Raw genomic sequence first — 17,270 nt, 5'->3', positions numbered from 1 at the left:
TAGGAGAGGCTACAGGTTGAAAAGTGTCGGGAAGGTTTGAGCCAGTCTGCGGAGAGTGCCTTTCTAAGAGAAAACTTCTCATTATGAAAGCTGATCGTGTGTTTCTTTATTCAAAGGACTATCATCCAGATAGACAAGACATTCAGAAATCCATGACTGCCTTCAAGACCCTGTCAGTAAGTGACTAGCACGTTACATGTTGTTTCTCCCATCAGACTTTGTCATGGCAAATGAATGCAGAAAATGACTTGCAAAGTATAATTTGGATTTACTCCAATGAAATAAAAATTAGTAGTTATTCCATGGCCGGTAAATTCTCATGCTTTACTGGACTGTGGACACCAGACAAAAGAAATGATAATTGTTTAAATTTTAGAAAGACACTGCATAATGCGATGGCTATGTAAGAATGACTGGGAACGTGTTTCTGACCTCATCCCGCAGAGTGTGAAACGGGATGCTCTCTTCCTGACGGAGTTTTAGGACTGTGTGCCGTCGTCACAGCACAAGCAGAGCTTACTCTTTCCCCCACTTCTCAGTCTTCTCTGTTGTACTCACTAGTAAAATCAGAAAATACTTTTCTTGTCCAGGCCACATTTCTTCTAAAAGTGGCAGGACGGGCTATATTTTTCTCAGTGTTTCTTGTTCTCGAGCGGTTGCGTGTTGTGTGTCTCTCGACTTGCTTCCATACTTGTGGAGTAAGCAGATTGTTCAGCAGATGATCTGTCTGGCAGAGAAGTGAGGGCCAGAACCTGGGGCCCCGGGCATCCCGCCTCCTCTCACAGCAGTGCTGGTCTGCACGTCTCAGGCCCAGTGTCAGGAGGTGCGGAAGAGGAAGGAGCTGGAGCTGCAGATCCTGACGGAGGCCGTCCGCAGCTGGGAGGGCGAGGACATCAAGACCCTGGGCAGCGTCGTCTACATGTCGCAGGTCCTGGTCCAGTGCGCCGGGAGCGAGGTACCACAGGGCGCCCGTGCCGCTCCCCGCACCTCTTTGCAAGGCCCCCGGCACATGGCTGGTGTGGGAGGCACCTGCCCGGGAGCCTGCTGCCCGCATTCCTTCACTCCTGTGGGCGGCGTGTCCACGGCTGCTTGTGAAAGCGCTGCCCGTTTTTCTCTTTCCGTGTCGCCTTTTAGATTCTTGGGAATCTTTGTCCTTCACTTGTGGTCTTTCTGGGGCTTTTCTTACCTATTGAAGCAAGTGAGTTTTAATACACAAACAACTCTTTTAGGTCTTTCATGTAAATTGGGTAAAGTTTACCGAGTAGACGGAAACAACATTGCGTTGACGTGTTGGTTTTTAGGTTAGTGTCAGGGTCTGTCAGTGGACCCCGTCGATCTCCGCGTTTTATCCTACCCTCCCTCACCCTGAAGGGCCCACCGGTCACCCACTGCCGCTAAAAGCTTACAAGTTCTTTTTCTCCATTTTCTTTCAACCACAGAAAGAGGATTTTACTAATTAAGAGTTAATGGCAGAGTTAAACTCCTTAATCGAATTTTATAAAAAGATGTTACCTGGGTTACTTATTAGTCTAAGAATTTATCATAATTTGGTTGCCATTTATTTTGGCTGATTACATTTCGGAGAGAGAAATGTCTAAACAGGACGTATGATGTAATATTTCGTAAGGCCTAACATCAATATTTTCACAACTGTAAATATGTGTTTTTAAAACAGTTATTTGAATTTGTTCTTTTATATTAGGAAAAGAATGAAAGATATCTTCTACTCTTCCCAAATATTTTGCTAATGTTGTCTGCCAGTCCTAGGATGAGTGGCTTTATATATCAGGTAAAACACATTTTAAATTTATATTTAATTGTTTATTGCGGATCTGAGAATCACTTCCAGGCTTATTTTGAACTTTTGTGTTAAGTGCTGCATGCATCTGTTTGTGTGGTATGTATAATGTTACATTCAAATATGTACACGCAAGTCCTGTCTGTGCGTTTCATTGTGACTGTAAATTAGGGCCCTTGTGTCCACCCACAGCAGAAAAGGAAGGAAACAGTGAAGGCTGCAGAGCTGCCCCCAAGGACACAGACTGCCGAGGTGCGGGGCCAGCCCGTCACCGCCACGTCGTGTCCTGCTTCTTTCCTGGTCGCTGGTGCACGGTGGGGGGGGGGGAGGCGTGGCCGAGGTGGCTCGTGGCGGCCCACCACCAGGACGGCCATGGGCGTGTGCCAGGTGGCGTCACCGGCAGTGAGTGCTCATGAGGCCTTTTACTGCTGGTCATTCTTCTCATGTTCCTTGAGAGGACGTGAGAGCTGATTTAAGAAGAACGTGCCAGGGGAGATCTTTTCTGGTTGTGTGCGCTGATGTAAAATGGTATTAAGTGCCCGTGTTGTCACTGTGTGTCTAGCAGGGGCTTCTGGCGAGGTTCGCTGCTTTTTCTCTGTGTAGTTAGAGAAGCGTCTGCCTTCCCATTGATTCAAGGCCTGGCTAGTCTCCAGATACTGTTTCAGCAGAAGCACCCTTTGTTTTCTCTGAGCTGCGTTTCTGCACACGCAGCACGTTGTGTGTGCTCTGTCCCCATGAGCGCTCTCGTGGGCCCCCGAGTCCAGAGTGTCCACGGCTTGTTTGTACCTGCATGGAAAGCTTTGCCACCGCAGAGGAGCTGTCGTCATGCACGTGTTCCAGAAGGAGCCCTTGAACGTTGAGAAAGCAGCGGTGCACAGGCAGGCCTAGGGAGGCAGCGCCTCTTAACTTGTGAGGCTGCTGCTGTCTGCCGTCGGGCTGAGGGAGCGCCGGCTCGGGGTCCCCCAAGCTCGCAGCTCGCGCTTTAAGTGACCTGGGTCCTTCTCCAGCGGCATTCTCAGGCTCCGTGCTTCACACCCAAGAGGCTGAGACGGGGCCTTGCTCTGACGTGTGGGAGCTGCGCTTGCCGTCTGTGGCAGGCTCAGGCCCCTAGGGTGCCGGCGTCGACGGGCCACCAGCAGAGTCCCCTTTTCCCACCCTGTGCACGGTTTCCTGGTTTCTCTCTGAGCGCTGTGACCCGCAGTCCGCACACCGTCAGCACTCGCTTCTGGCTTTGAAGGGTGTTAAGAAGCACCGTGTGCCGCAGCGGCGAGCCTGTCCCGGCCTCTGCGGCTACGGCTGCGTTACACGCGGTCACACGACTCTGCTCCCTGTGGCCTTCTCAGAGCTCTCTGTCACCTCCGTGCCTTAGGGCTCTTGGAAGGACGTCTGCGGGGTCTGCCTCTGAGCACAGCAGTGCCAGTGCTTCCCGCTGTCCCACCTGCAGAGTGAGTCCTGGTGGCCCGTGGACTGGGTGATGCCCGTCTCGGGTGGGGAGGGGCGGGGAGATGGCCTCGTGCCCTGTGGGATGCTCGGTGGCACCCCCGGCCTCCGCCCTGTAGACGTCAGGAGCCCCGTGGGCTGTGGCATTGCTGGTGCCTGCTGTGGGGCAGGACTCCTGCTGCCGCCCCGCTGAGAGTCCTGCTTCTCCGGGGTGGCCTGGCCCCAACCACGGAGAGACTTGCCCCGAGGACTCGCTCGGCCACCACGTTCCGTGGTGGTCCCGTCCTGCCCGTTTCCGGCATCTCTCCGTGGACGTGCTCGCTCCCCTCCCCGAGCCCTCCATTTTCAGAGCGGGTGGGTTGGTTGGGCTGCTGTTTTCTGTGTTTTGTGCAGGGCCCAGCACAGCTGTTGACTTCCTGTCTGGTGAGGACCACGCACAACCAGCGTACAGTTCCTCTTGCTCCAGTTTGCCTCTTGTTTTGCCTTCAGACGTGGACCTCCCTCTGCATTTCCTTACGGCACATCTGTGCTTCCTTCCCATAAACAACGTCATTTAAAACAGCCACTGTCGACTCTGGGTTTTTTTATCATAATGTGTAATGTTTTTGTGTCCCGCTGTTTGTGTTTAGAGTAACTCATCAGATGACGTTTATTTTTTTCTCATTTGCTGCCCTGTACCTTTTCGCTGGCTCACGTCTTGATTGTAGTTTTATGATTTCTTATTGGAGAGAGATTTTCGTGTTATACGTGCATTTGGTACAAACAAAAGAGCACTTTGCTTTACAAAGACAGTTCCTCTGCCATTTCTAAAATCATTTAGTATTTAATAATGGTACCTTCTTTACTAGAAATGCACTAACCGTCTTTTTTGGTGGGGGGAATCTTTCTTAGGGAAAGCTGCCGACGACAGGAATGACAATCACGAAGCTTGAGGACAGCGAGAATCATAGGAACGCGTTTGAGATATCAGGTGATAGGCGCAGACCTGGGGATGCTCTGTCCGCGTGACGACCCTCTGGGGGCTGACGCGGCCACGCGGTGGCCTCCTCAGGGTGCACGTGTGCCTGTGTGCGCTGCACCTGACTCCTGCTTCAGCTGTGTTTCTCTCTCCCAGGGAGCATGATCGAGCGCATCTTGGTGTCCTGCAGCAACCCGCAGGACCTCCACGAGTGGGTGGACCATCTGCAGAAGCAGACCAAGGTCACGTCTGCGGGAAACCCCACCATGAAGCCTCACTCTGTGCCGTCTCACACCGTAAGGATTCCCGGCCCTCTCCTGCCCCCAGACTCCAGGGTCACCTTGGGTTCAGAGGGTCACCTTGGGTTCAGAGGGTCACCTTGGGTTCAGTGGCCCACGAGCCATCAAGCGCTTTAGGGCATAGCTGACCTCTGGCCAGGAAGCTGTAGCCCGGGCCCTGTGCTTCTCTGCCGGCCTTCACGCACCCTCAGTGGAGGGTGCGTCATCTCGTGGGGGTCCCGCCCGTGAGGCAGGCCTGGGTGTGCTTCCTCTCGCGCACACGCGCAGTTCATGGCAGCCAGCTAAGGAAGCTGCCTCGCTCAGGGTGGGCCGCGAACGCTCAGCTAGGGGGGTTTCAGCCAAAACCCCAGAGCCACCGGTCCCTAGAGGGCTTTTCTGAGCATTTTAATTGCATTTATTATTTTTCCTCAAAGACAAACAAATGCTTATGATGACAAAAAGGACTAGATTCACGCTGAAGGCATTAAAATGTAATTTTTGACCCATTGTTTTGATTTTAAGAAATCTGTATCTTCTACTTTTAGAAAAGTGCAACAGCTCTTTAAGTTTTTAGATACTTAAACATGTCAAACTGTATCAGCACCAAGATGTCAGTGTTTAAAATGTGTCTTTCCTGGTGTTTCATGCTCAAGACACTGGCCCTGAGTCACCTGTGCATTTTTATCATCTTGATGAAATACTAATAAGGGCCAGGCGCCCTTCTTCCAAATGACTAGGATCTCAGCATTTCCAGCTGGCGGGTTCTTCTGCCGTCCTTGTAGACTGTGACAATCTTAACTGGGGCTTTTCTGCCACGGAGTTCACACCTGTGGTCGCCGTCCTTGGGGTTAAAGTCATGGCTCAGGGGCGGAGGCTGCGGGCGCAGCGTGCTGTCTGTCACAGGTGCAGCTTCTTCCTCCATCTCTCGGCAGTCTGGGGGTAACACTGCCCATACGTTTGCTGCAGCCGGTGTTTCATTTCTAACGGCCCCGCCATTTATAACTTTTCCGACATAAAAAATACTACAGCTGCTTCGCTTTCACAGGGCTACATTTACCCCAGGGACATAGGCCTGCACGTGTGTGTTTACAAGAAACAGGGAAGTGCCTTCTCGCTTAGATTGTCTGTAACAGCCTGAAAGTAACCTTTAGAACATCTCACATCAGTAACCCTGTGCTCTGCATCTGGTCCCTGCCCTTCCTTTCCTTGTCACCGAGTGGCAGGGGGTTACAGCCCCCGCCCTGTGGAGGGCGCTGGGCCCACATGCAGGCTTGGGAAATGTGGCGTGTTGCTCTTCGGGGGGTTCTCTTTGGGAGCGTCTGTGTCCTCCCTGTGTTTTGCTGTGTCCAGCTTGAATAATACTCTGCTAGCATAAAGCTACCTTTCTAGACCTTTTCAAGTAAGGAGAAACATAACCAAATGTTACTTACTGTGATGTTTTGCATAATTTTCTCCTGTGAATCATTTAGTTTGAAAAAATCATTTTGCAATTGTGTAACACGTTACAACACACGCACACCCAGGACAGATGTGTGGTCACTGCTGAGAGTCCACTGCTTCTGCCCTTGGACCCCCGGCCTCAGCTAGAGCCTGCGTTTCCCGTTAAGCCTGCGTTGCACATCCCGTTCAGTTCCTTCGAATGATGACCTCATGTCGGTGTCCAGCTCACAGAACCACTCAGCTCTTTCTCCTGTTAAGCGTACCTTGTTGTTTTGGGATAATTTGAGGTCATTGGCTAATTTTGAATGTTATTTTATTTAACATTTTCTTATATAATTGTCAGTGTGATGGAATACTTTTGGGTTTTCTAGGACTATAAACCCCAGTAATGAGGTCCTCCAGAAAAATTATATAACTTTGTTTTGATTAAAGCTATTTTTTCTGAGACAATGTTTTATCCCAGGGATTGGCAATTTTTTTTTCTATAAAAAGAGTAAATCTTTTGGGGGTTTTTAGGCAGTATGGTCTGTTACAACTGTACTTTGCTTTTGTAATACAAAAGCAGCTACTGCCAGGAATAGGCCTGACTGTGTCCCAGGAAATTTTTTTGTTTTTAAAAACAAAAACAGGGATCAGACCCTAGTTTTGCCCACCCCTGCATCACCAGGCAGTGAATAATATAGCTGGGGAGAATTACCTTCCCCATAACCGCATTTGCAGTGCAGGGAATGCCTGTTCTGTTATAACATCCTGGTATCTGTGCTAAATGAAATACCTTTTTGCAAATGTGACTCCATGGCAATGAAAGGTGATGGGTGGACTTGCCGGGTCCGGAGCCCAGCACCGTGCTGCCTCCTGACCCAGGCTCCGCCGGGCCTGGAGCAGGACGCGGGGCGGCGGTTGCCTGCTCAGCCCAAGTGGCTCAGCAGCTGAGCGCCTGCAGATTCCAGGGAAGCGCTCGCAAGCCAGGGGCTGTCTCGCTAGGAGCGCGTAGGGGCACCGAGTGTGTCTGGTTGCGGTTCCTCCGAGGGTGACCCTGTCTCTGCTCTCTCCCGCTCTTCCCTGGGCAGCTGCCCTCCCACTCCATCACCCCGTCCAGCAAGCATGCGGACAGCAAGCCCGTGCCGCTGACGCCCGCCTACCACACGCTGCCCCACCCCTCCCACCACGGCACTCCACACACCACCATCAACTGGGGGCCGCTGGAGCCTCCGAAGACGCCCAAGCCCTGGAGTCTGAGCTGCCTGCGCCCTGCGCCGCCGCTCCGGCCCTCAGCTGCGCTCTGCTACAAGGAGGTGAGCCCCGCCTTCCGGCTGCCCCCGCGCCAGCCCCCTGCGGGCACGAATGGGGGCAACCCCCGTGCTTCCGTCCGCGCCACGCAGCAGCTCAGCGCCTGCAGGGCTGCGAGGGGCCGCCTCCGCCGCCTGCCGTGCCCCGGGGCCCTGGGGGGAGCCGGGAGGGACCCTGCGCGTGGCCTGCGTGCCCGGCGCCGGGGGGAGGCCGAAGCGCGCGGAGCTGGGCGGGGACGGCCCCCCTCGTGCGTGCCCCCGCCCGGGGGGCCCGGCCGGGCCTGAGCTCCTGCCCGGGAGCCCGGCGTCTGGTCCCCGGGAGCTGTCGGAGGCGGAGACACGTCCGCGCACAGGGCCGGAAAGGCAGGCGGCCCACGGGGGCCGCGGCGGGCCCGCTCTCCTCCGCGGCCGCCGGGGGTGCGCCTGTCTGCGTGGGGAGGAGGGCCCAGGAATACTTGCCCTTGGAGGAAGGCGGGGATGGAAACGATGGGTGCGGTCATCACAGGCGTGAGCTTCGGGGTGCGGGGGTGTGGCCGTGTGGGGGCGGGGCGTGCGCGTGGGGGCCGGGGCGGTGGGGCCTGGGGGAGAGCTTGGTGAAGCACCTTCCAGACATTCCAGCGCAGAGCCTCCCTCGGGCCGGCTGGCAGCCCTGAGTGCTCTGATACGTGGAAGAGTGCGGCGTAAACTACCATGGAGCCCTGGGGGGCTTTGCTAATGCGTTGTGGTTTCTGTGAGCTGTGTCTTGCGGGGGGCCCTGCGCGCTCCGCCCTGGCAACCCCCGCAAGCGCGTGCTGTCCTGGGTACCGGCTGGGTGTCCCAGGGGCGCGGGCCGGCCCTGTGCAGGTGCCGTCGCCGGGGAGGGGAGGGGGAGCGAGGCAGAGAAAGCTCGGCGTGGATGGGTGGCCGCGAGCGGTCCCCTGTGCGGCGCACAGCCGGCAGCGGGACGTGGTCGCAGGGTGAGGGCAGGACCGGGCACTACCGAGCCCGGCTTCACGGCCTCACCTGCACTCCCTGGGGCTCAGTGAAGCCCCGGAGCGGCTCGCTGCTCCCGGGCCTGCTTTCTGCTGCATTTCCCAAAGCTTAAAAGTTGTTCATTTTCATCCAGGAGATTTTGAAGAGATGCTTTCAACCCAGGCTCTGTTCTCTCTGCCTTTGAGTCTGATCAGTCCCGTAGCAGGAGTCTCGTGCTGGGTCTTGGATTCTCATCCTGAGGTCCGCCAGCGGTGGATGTAGTTTGACGCACAAGTCAGGGTTTTCCGCCGTCGCTCTGCAGTGTATGGCTGACAGCCAGACCTTGCCTGCCGCGGGGGCCTTGGGCCTGCTCGGTTTTCCGCCTTCCCCTTTGCAGGTTTCAGGAGCTGTGTTGTGCGGGGAGGGCTAGACCCGCAGGCTGTGAACGCACCATGGGCTGATCTTTCTCCCTTTGTTTCTGCGTTGAGGCTTCAGATGCTTTGCTGGGGGAGTTGTTTATATTTACTTCCCCCTTCTCTTTCTGGTTGCCTGCAGCAGGTGGTCTGCCCTAGAAGCAGCGGCTCGCGGTCGTCCGTGCAGGCCTCGGCCGGCTGTCCTTTCCCCCCCGGCCACGCTGGCCACCCCCCCTCCGTGGTGTTGTCTTCGTGCCGGCGGATCCCAGTGACACGGGGCCTTTTCTCAGAGTCTGTGCCCTACTGATCTTAAACGAGTGCTCAGCAGCTGGCAAAGAACAACCCGCGTGTTTTCTGCGTCCCACCTTCACGGCGGCCCTCCTGATGGACTGGCAGCCGTTCCCGCCTGTGGGATCTGTCAGCTTTACCCCTTTCCTCCCCTAGGATCTTAGTAAGAGTCCCAAGACCATGAAAAAGCTGCTCCCCAAGCGCAAGCCCGAGCGGAAGCCTTCGGACGAGGAGTTTGCGCTGAGGAAAAGTGAGTACCTGTGAGGGCGGCCGGCTCTCGGCAGACCCGGTGGGTGGGTGGGGAGGGGCCGGGCTTTCCAGAACGGCACGCGGGAGCCCGGGGCCCAGCCGAGGGCCCCTCTAGAGGGTGTCGTCTGAGCGCGATAGCAACAGGCCGCCGGCCTGCCAGCAGGAGAGGCGAGGTCGGCGGGCCTCCCCTGGGCGGCGGCGGGTCTCTGCTGTGGGCACCTGTGGCTGCTGCTGCTCCTGCTCCCAGCCCGGCTCTGCGGGTGGCGCTGCCGGGGCGTCGGCCATCCTGGGGGCGGGGGTGCAGGGGTCTGCCTGCTGCCCTCTCTCCTGCCCAGTGGGGTCGCCTCTGCAGCTCCTCATTCCCACCCCCGAGCACGGCCACAGAGCCCTGCGACTTTCTGGATCTTTGTTCCTTATCCCCACACCCATTTGGGACCCTTCAGGGAGTCCTTTCCAAAAGAGGGCTTTTAGACCAACGCCGGGTCCTCAGTGTCACCCCGAGGAAGGAGGCGGCTTGGTTCAGTGGCTGCAGGTGGCCCCCCGTCCTTGGCCGAGGGTGATGGTGACCCTGGGGAAGTGGGTACAGGGCGGCCTGGAGGCTGCTCACGGGTGAGCTCTGTCCACCCCGGCCATGTGACGTCCACGGCCGCGGCCCCGCACCTCCCACTGGCCGCTTCCTCAGATGGTGAGCGGCAGAGCAGGGCCGCGCCCCCAGGACACACGATGGAGTGGGTGGTGGCCGAGCGCCCTTTGCAGAGCGTCCACCTGTGCGGAGGGTCTGACCTGGGGCAGAAACCAGTTCCGCACGGGCAGCTTTGACCCATGCCTGGTGGACCCTCACCTCCAGTGTTTGCTGAGCACCTGCTGTGTGGGCTCCGCGCTTTGCGTGGTGCGGAGCCGTGTCAGATGATAGCAGCCTGACCGCATCAGCTGGACGGGCAGCATCGCTCACGGGGCTGCCCTCCTGTTGGCAGAGGGGGAGCGGCCTGCCTGTGGATGCCGTCTCCCAGCGTCCTGGAGTGACACTAGGAAGCCTGTTAAACGACTGGTTCCAGTTTGTGAAATTGAAGTCCGTGTCTCAGTCGCTGCTGAGCTCTCTGTGCTGCCAGCGACTTTCAGGAGGGAGTGTTTGGCCTGCCTTGTGTGTCTCTTACTATTAGAAGATGGTGTGGAGGCTTTTTGATACAGCTTATAAATATTTGTTTTCTATTCCTCCACATTTTTTTTATTAGGGTCGTCAAACCTTTTAAAATATGTTTTAAGTAATATCTTAGAAAACGCAGAAAAATCTAGAAAAACAGAAAAGAGCTTGGGTGCTGGGTGTGAGGGTCTGTGCCTGGTACCAGTGCCGTTACAGATGCTCTGGGTGTACAGGCTCCATCCTCCATGTGTGTGGCCTCTGAGTGCAGGTGAAGCCGGGTCTGGAGGGACCACAGTTTAAGGGAGAGCTCTGGGGCGTCCAACATTAAGTCTCTAGTAGGAGCTTGTGGCTCAGAGGACGTGCTCAGGTGGCCTTGTCTCGTCCCTGTCTTCAGTCCCCCCCCAGACGTGGATGCAGGGAGCCTGTCCTTTCTAATGTGCGCGCACACACTGCTGATTGTCGTGCATGCTGATTTTTGTCAGGCTGATATGTGAAAACATGATAGTTTTAATTTTCACTTCCTTTTTTGGTGAGAATGAACACTTTTTCTTTCTGTGTTCTCCTGTGAATCGTTTGTTCCTGTTTCTTGCCTTTTTTCATTTTCAGGATGTGGGATACTGTTTTTCTTGTGGATTAGTAAGACAGCGTTTATGTATTTTATATATTTATTAACCCTTTGGCGGATATGTGGCAGATAAAAAATACACAGAAAAAAATAAAAAACCCTTTTGAATGTAGCTGTTTTGTGACTACAGGAAAACGTTTATCTGCCAGAAAACCAAAGCGGGGATTGTTGTTGTCACCGCCACGGGTCGTGCGCGCCCGGTTGGCCGCGCTCGTTGTTTCTGGGTGGTGACGGGTCGCGTGTCCCTCGCAGGCACGGCCGCGCTGGAGGAGGACGCGCAGATTCTGAAGGTCATCGAGGCTTATTGCACCAGCGCCAAGACGCGGCAGACGCTCAACTCAAGTAAGTGTCCCGGGAACCCGCTGGGACTCTGCTGGTTTGTTTTGCTTAAAACCACGACCTGAAGGACACTGCTGCGGGCCCTGTGCAGGCGCGTGGGTGTGGTGCCTGGTGAGGGTGCTTCTGGGACCTGGCCCCGCGCCCCTCCGTCATGGCTGGGGCTCCAAGCTGGCAGTAAAATGACTGGTTTCTAGAGAAGGTGCCGCTGGGAGACCTTGGCGTCTAGGGTGCTGCCAGAGTTTATAAAGCTCTCTCTGGCTTAGGGAAGATGGCTTATGATAAGGCAGCGGAAGACTCACTCAGCTCAGTTGGTTACGCTGTTTAAACTTTGGGTGTGGTAGTGGAGTTTCTGGTGGGGGTGCTTCTTAGAATTATCAGAAATAGAAGCCTAGAGGAAGCGTTCTTTGAGCCAACCCCCCTTTTAAAACTGATTGCATTTGGAACGTTTTGAAGTAGCCACAGTGAGTTCACTGGGTGGATTTCAGCACCACTGAGTGTACCTGCATCTCGTGCATAATGTCCTGTGTTCACCTGCTGTGTGAGCAGTAAAGAGGGGGCGCCCCTCCCCCCCCCTTTTTTTAACTTGCTCAGCATTTGAGTCTGGAGTCCAGGGGGGTGGCGACAGAGGTCGCCGTGATGTGGTTTGTTCAGGAGAAGAGAGGGCTGAGCTTCCCCTCCCCTTTCTTTCCAACTGGATGACTTATATTACTTCTGGCAGGAAAACTGATTCCTGTGAGATTTTGTGGTTTTGGTTCCCTTTCCATCTTGACTTTGGGCAAATTGCTCATCTCACCTCGTTGGCACCAGCTGCAACGTGGTGCTTCAGATCAGCATCGCGTCTGCTGTAAACCAATGCTGGGGAGAAAAGAAGAGGTGGAAAAGGAATTTCAGCTGCTTTAGTTTTTGTTGAAGACGCACTATGAGGATAGGGCCGCCAGGATTAACTCCGGCTAAATCTGCAGATGACCTAGAAATCTCTCATGGCTAGTATTTTACATGCGCCACCCGTGCTGTTAGGACTTTTGGTCCGCACTCTGTCTGGTGAAGACACCTGTTCACAGTCACGAGTCTGCAGAGCAGGAAAGGAATGGAAGGGCCTGAGTGTGGAGTGAGTCCTCAGATGATGGAGTAGTAATTTGTCATTTAAGATGTTACAGTTTCCTGTATTTGTTAAGAGATTGTGTTTTCAGGTAATAGGCTATATGTGGCCGTAGTCTTTTGGGTTTTGAATTTGAGATTTTTTAAAAAATGACTCATCTCAACTTCAACGATTTGAAATAAAATTTTAACCTGGCCATCTCAGGTGAACGGACCGGGTGATGTGAGGTGTGTGTGTGTGTGAGGGCTGCGTTGCTTCATCTAGGAGACGGGGCGCTGCTGTGCTGTGTGTGTGCAGGCCTCATCGCATTGCCTGTCTTGTGTATTTCCACTTCTGCTGGACATTGGATGATACAGTGATATTTGTTTTTAACTAATATTATGGGCTAACCGCTCTGGCGCCTCACGGCGTAGCCACAGATGGCAAACTTACCGTTCTCAGGAACAGGTAGGATGGGGACATTGATCCTGTATGTTGGAAAGGTGGCGCACTTACGAATCTGGAGATGGGGCCTGGTGGGAGCAGCTCTGTCCATATGAACTGCATTAGTAAAAACAGTTGGCATAATATAGCTCACCTGAAAGTCCTGTTCAGTATACGTTTGGATACCAAGAAGCCTTTCATCCAAACATCTTTAGTGTTGATTTCCTTCTCAAAGACGACGGGGATTTAGGATTTAGTTGAAGCAGCCCAGACGAGCCCACTGCTCGCTCTTGGCTTGGTGTGGAAATGGGTTTCGCTTTGCCCAGAGCAGGGGCGGGACGGAGCCCGAGGCTACTGTGTGGAGCAGCGTGCCCCGTTCCCCACCAGCCTGTCCCAGCCTGCACGTTCCGCTCACCAGCCACGCGTGGGCTCATCTCTCCTCCCATTTCAGGCCCGCCTCCTCCTGCGGTCCTGCTTGTGACACAGCGGCGTTCCCCGGTCACGTCTCCCTTCGTGTCTGTGGGAGGGTCTATGTCCGGGTCGGTGGCGTTTGACCAGGTGTATGTCCCCCCCATATCCACTCCCTGGGCTGAGTGTGGGTGAGCGCCCCGGGATGGAGGAGTGGGGAAGGGGCCGTGTCACCCCGTTCTCCGTCTGAAGTTTTCACAGTCGTGATAGTTTGACAAGGTAAGTTTAGACCCCCAGCCTTAGGAGGACTCCTGGTGGTTTGGAGCCTGGCAGAGAGGTAGCCGAGCAGGTCAGTCAGGAACCTGCAGCGTGTTTGTACTCAGTCTACCCACCTTAACCACGTGAATTCTGTCCTGAAGGAGACTGTCGATCAAATGTGCAGCAGAACTGGTTACTTGTCAGATGTCTTTAGAATTTTCTTGTGAACATGGGCTTAATTTGTAAAAGACTTGTTAAGTGAGGGCTTCACAGCAGTAGCTTTAAAAAGGAACAGTTTGGAAACAGTATTGTAATGTAGGTTTATTTAAATAACTGGTCTGGTTTTATTCTAAGGGTTGCGCTAGTTAATAAGTTCGTAAATAAAACCCAGCCGTAGATAAGGAGAAATGAAGGTTGTTGCCGTGTTTTAACAATATTTTCTCTTTCCCTTCTCTTCCCGTCACCTTTTGCTTTTGTTTCCATGTTTTGGTTGTGGCTCTCCCTGCCCCTCCTGCTCACCCCCCGCCTGTCCCCCCGCCCGTCTCAGCATGGCAGGGCACTGACCTGATGCATAATCACGTCCTGGCTGACGGCGACCAGCCAAGCCTAGACGCCCTGGGTCGTCGCAGCAGCCTTTCCCGCTTGGAGCCCTCAGACCTCTCGGAAGACTCTGACTATGACAGTATATGGACAGCCCATAGTTACAGGATGGGTTCTGCATCTCGTAAGAGCTGTTGCTCATATATCTCTCACCAGAACTAACGCACGTCTCAGCTTGTCTTAACAGTGCTTGTTGTACCGCAGCCTGCTTTTCTTAGATGTTTTCTTGCTGTTTCTTGTCTCTTTTATGTGATATTTTAACAACTTTTGAAGCGTTTCTGATATTTCCCACTGTACTCTGTGGCGGTCTCACTGCCCGTTGGGGATCCACTCAAGGACTGACTGTCGGAGGAGACGGTGTGTCCACACTGCCTGCACCCGAGGGGCCTTTCTCGGTGGGCAGTGGTGGCTTCATAGCTCCGAATGGTTTAGTCTTTATTCTCAGTGCAGCAACTGTCTCATTTCCTTTTAGATGCAGCTGTATGAACACTTCTGTATTTTATACTGAAAGCACACAGGTTTGGGATGTAAGTGCCAGCGACACGGAGGAGACTGGCCTTCTGTACAGGGATGTGATTTTGTGTGTGTACTGGACCTGGCAATCCCGTAGTTGTGGAGAGATCAAAAGAAGAGCCTTTTGCCTCGAGAGTGCCGAGTCCAGACCTGACGGCCGCGCGCTCGGCCGCCCCAGGGCCCGGGGTGCCTGCGAGGAGCCTCTGTCGGCATGGCGGGTGTGGGCCCCGGGCCCCGGCAGGAGCGTGAGAGGCGTGTCCACACACCACGGACGGCCGTTGCTGAGGGCCCACTCTCCGCAGGCCAGACACCCACGCATCGTCACACCAGACTTCCCTTAGTTGCAGGACTTCCTCTTCAGAGGCACTTGGCAAGCCTGTGCCGCTGCAGTGGAGGGTTGAAGCCCAGCCTCTGAACGTGTGGGTCAGGGGTGTTGGGTGCATTTGCCCAAGAAGGCGGGTGCTCCCCGAAACCCACGTCCGAGCTCGCTGCCTGTGACGACACGTTGCTTGTTTTCCGCAGCAGCTGCGGTGAGACCCCCTTTACAGCACCCGGTGGAATGTCACCGTCACTCTTGACCGTGATGGGGGTGTGAGTCGCCCGAAAACTTACCAAGTTGCCATGTGACTCACTTCGAGGCACATCTCAGATTTGCGGGGACTCCCCCACTTCCCTGGGACTTGTTGTAAGGAGGTCTCACTGCCCTCACTCAGACCGGTTTCAGCTTCAGAAAGAGCTGAGTGTGCCACGCTGCATGCAGTCGTAGCACCAGGCCCACACTGGAGGGGAGAGCGGGGTCCCCCCCGCGCACGCTCCCCTTGGTGTTCAGGTCGGACGGGAGGCTCTGTGTTAAGGACTCCTTGGGACCAGCTTCAGGAAACGAGATGACGTGATAATTGGGAGTCACGTTTTCTCCCCCCTTCAGGGTGGCCGTGACCTCTGCTCCCACCGCAGCTCCTCCGCCAAAACCACGTATTCAGTGTTCTGACCTTGTTTGCACAGAGAGGCCCCGGTGTGCTCCGCCCTGTGTCCAAGGAGCTGGCCCCGCTGCTCACGGCCCGAGGTGCCGGCGACCCCTCCCGGCAGGAGCTGTGCTTAGGGAGCCGGCGCAGGGAGGCCGTTAGGAGACCAAGACTTCCCAGCGCCTGTCTGTTCCCAAGTGGCTGCTGAGCTGCTTGTGCCATGTGGAGACGTCACGTTTTTGTATCGATTAGTACAGACCAGGAGGTTAAAACAGTTGGAGCCCAGTATTCACCTGCGGTGGAGACGGGCTTACACCATCAGCCCGGTAGTGAGTGGCATTGTGGGAGGAGCACGGTGACTCCGAGGGCCCTGTGCTTGATATCCCGCAGCGCAGCTGGCAGCATTTTGTTTTACTTGGTGTCACATCAAGTGATACGTGACAGCGTTCCTGACACGCAGGGCAGAGGGTGTTGCTTGCTCGGAGGCTGTGGTAGCGCGTGTTGGCTTCCACGCCTTGGCCATGCCTTCTGAGCGCGGGCTGTCATGCCATGTGCTGTGTGTGCCACAGCTGCTGCACTGGGGTTTCTCCTTAACGACAAGTGCCATTCGGGGTGTCCTGATGAGACATTTTCATTGATATCCTAGACACCAGAGTTTTGACATCTTTTCCACGGCCCCTTTCGGTGCCGCTTAAAGCCCTCGGACGATGGTTCTGTTGATGCCGAGGTCGCCGCAGGATGACAGCCACCTGTGTGTCTGTCTGGGTTTGTGCTGGGGTCTGGCACCATCAGCTGCCGTGACCTGGTTGGAAGTATTAGTGCCACGGGCTCGCAGACAGTGCCCACGTGGCCGTGGTGATGTGCACCCGGAGGCCAGTGTTCCTGCCCCTGCGGCACTCGAGTCACGCCGCCGTAGTACCTCACGTCCTGCAGCTGTGTGATCTCTGTGCACAGCTAGTGTTATAACCCCAGGCTGGAGAAGCTGAACTAGCAGGGGGGTTTAAGCATCACCAGGCCCTTTGCGAACGGCCTGAGTGGTGTTCCCGTTGATGGACGCTTGCCGCACGTGTACAAGCTACGTGGATTATGTGTTTCGCGCAAAGATGCCAGAACACAGTGACGTCTGTACCGTGGTATAAGACCTTGAAAAAACCTATATATTGTGCTTTTTATCTGTGAACAGGAAAGCCATTTTCATCGGGTGACTGCCGTTTGAGACTCGGTGGGCTGTATACCTGAATGTTGCATTGTACTGTACGGTATGCATATTACTGTTTGTGGTTGCATATGGCAATGAAGTGTTTGTTTTATAAAAAAAAAGACATCTGTTATGTACAGTTGAAATAAATTTTGCATTTGCTAGCCTGTGGCTTTTACTGTTTGTTACCCGGGGGCTGGGACGAGTAGCAGAGTTTGCGGTTTAACATTTGCTGTTTCAGTGTTGCATCTTCCACAGGAAGGCGGGGCAGTAGAAGACCTTCCATCTGCCTTGACGGCAAAGCTCGCGCTTTCTTAGGTTAAGTGTGTTCTAGACGATGCAAGGTGACTCTCTGTATATTTTTGTTTCATCTGTTTCCCTCTAATTTTTTTTTTTAAACAAGTTTTCGATCCCTGGGAGGTTTGTCTTGAGAAAGAAGAGTTCTATTCTTTTTTGGTGGGGGTGGGGGTGCGCGTACATGGGAGAAAAGCCCAACCTTAGAAGTTCCTTAGACTAAGGTCAGTTTTTAATTCTTGTTTGGTGAAGTGCATGTCTAGCTGACTAGGAAAAGCAGAGTGAAAGAAAAAGAAGTACCTGTGG

At 54.5% G+C, this 17,270-nt stretch overlaps 1 protein-coding gene across 12 annotated transcripts in view; it reads left to right on the top strand.

Annotated features, from left to right (window-relative positions):
• Positions 1-17,270, top strand: part of ARHGEF7 (Rho guanine nucleotide exchange factor 7) — a 120,117-nt gene that overhangs the window by 94,479 nt on the left and 8,368 nt on the right. For 9 of the 12 annotated variants that reach the window (XM_057706966.1, XM_057706967.1, XM_057706972.1 and 6 more), the window contains 8 exons: positions 117-176; positions 809-955; positions 1,703-1,789; positions 4,130-4,208; positions 4,353-4,492; positions 6,985-7,209; positions 9,012-9,105; positions 11,123-11,212. In XM_057706966.1, the coding sequence (XP_057562949.1) occupies positions 117-176; positions 809-955; positions 1,703-1,789; positions 4,130-4,208; positions 4,353-4,492; positions 6,985-7,209; positions 9,012-9,105; positions 11,123-11,212 (922 nt within the window). Of the gene's footprint in view, positions 1-116; positions 177-808; positions 956-1,702; positions 1,790-4,129; positions 4,209-4,352; positions 4,493-6,984; positions 7,210-9,011; positions 9,106-11,122; positions 11,213-13,944; positions 14,239-14,469; positions 17,063-17,270 lie in introns of those variants that run through there. The other 3 variants (XM_057706976.1, XM_057706968.1, XM_057706977.1) reach the window with 3 other exon arrangements.

This window comes from Hippopotamus amphibius, chromosome 14 (assembly GCF_030028045.1).
Source record: "Hippopotamus amphibius kiboko isolate mHipAmp2 chromosome 14, mHipAmp2.hap2, whole genome shotgun sequence".
Classification (NCBI taxonomy): domain Eukaryota; kingdom Metazoa; phylum Chordata; class Mammalia; order Artiodactyla; family Hippopotamidae; genus Hippopotamus; species Hippopotamus amphibius.
This window is presented reverse-complemented; position numbering and strand designations above follow the sequence as displayed.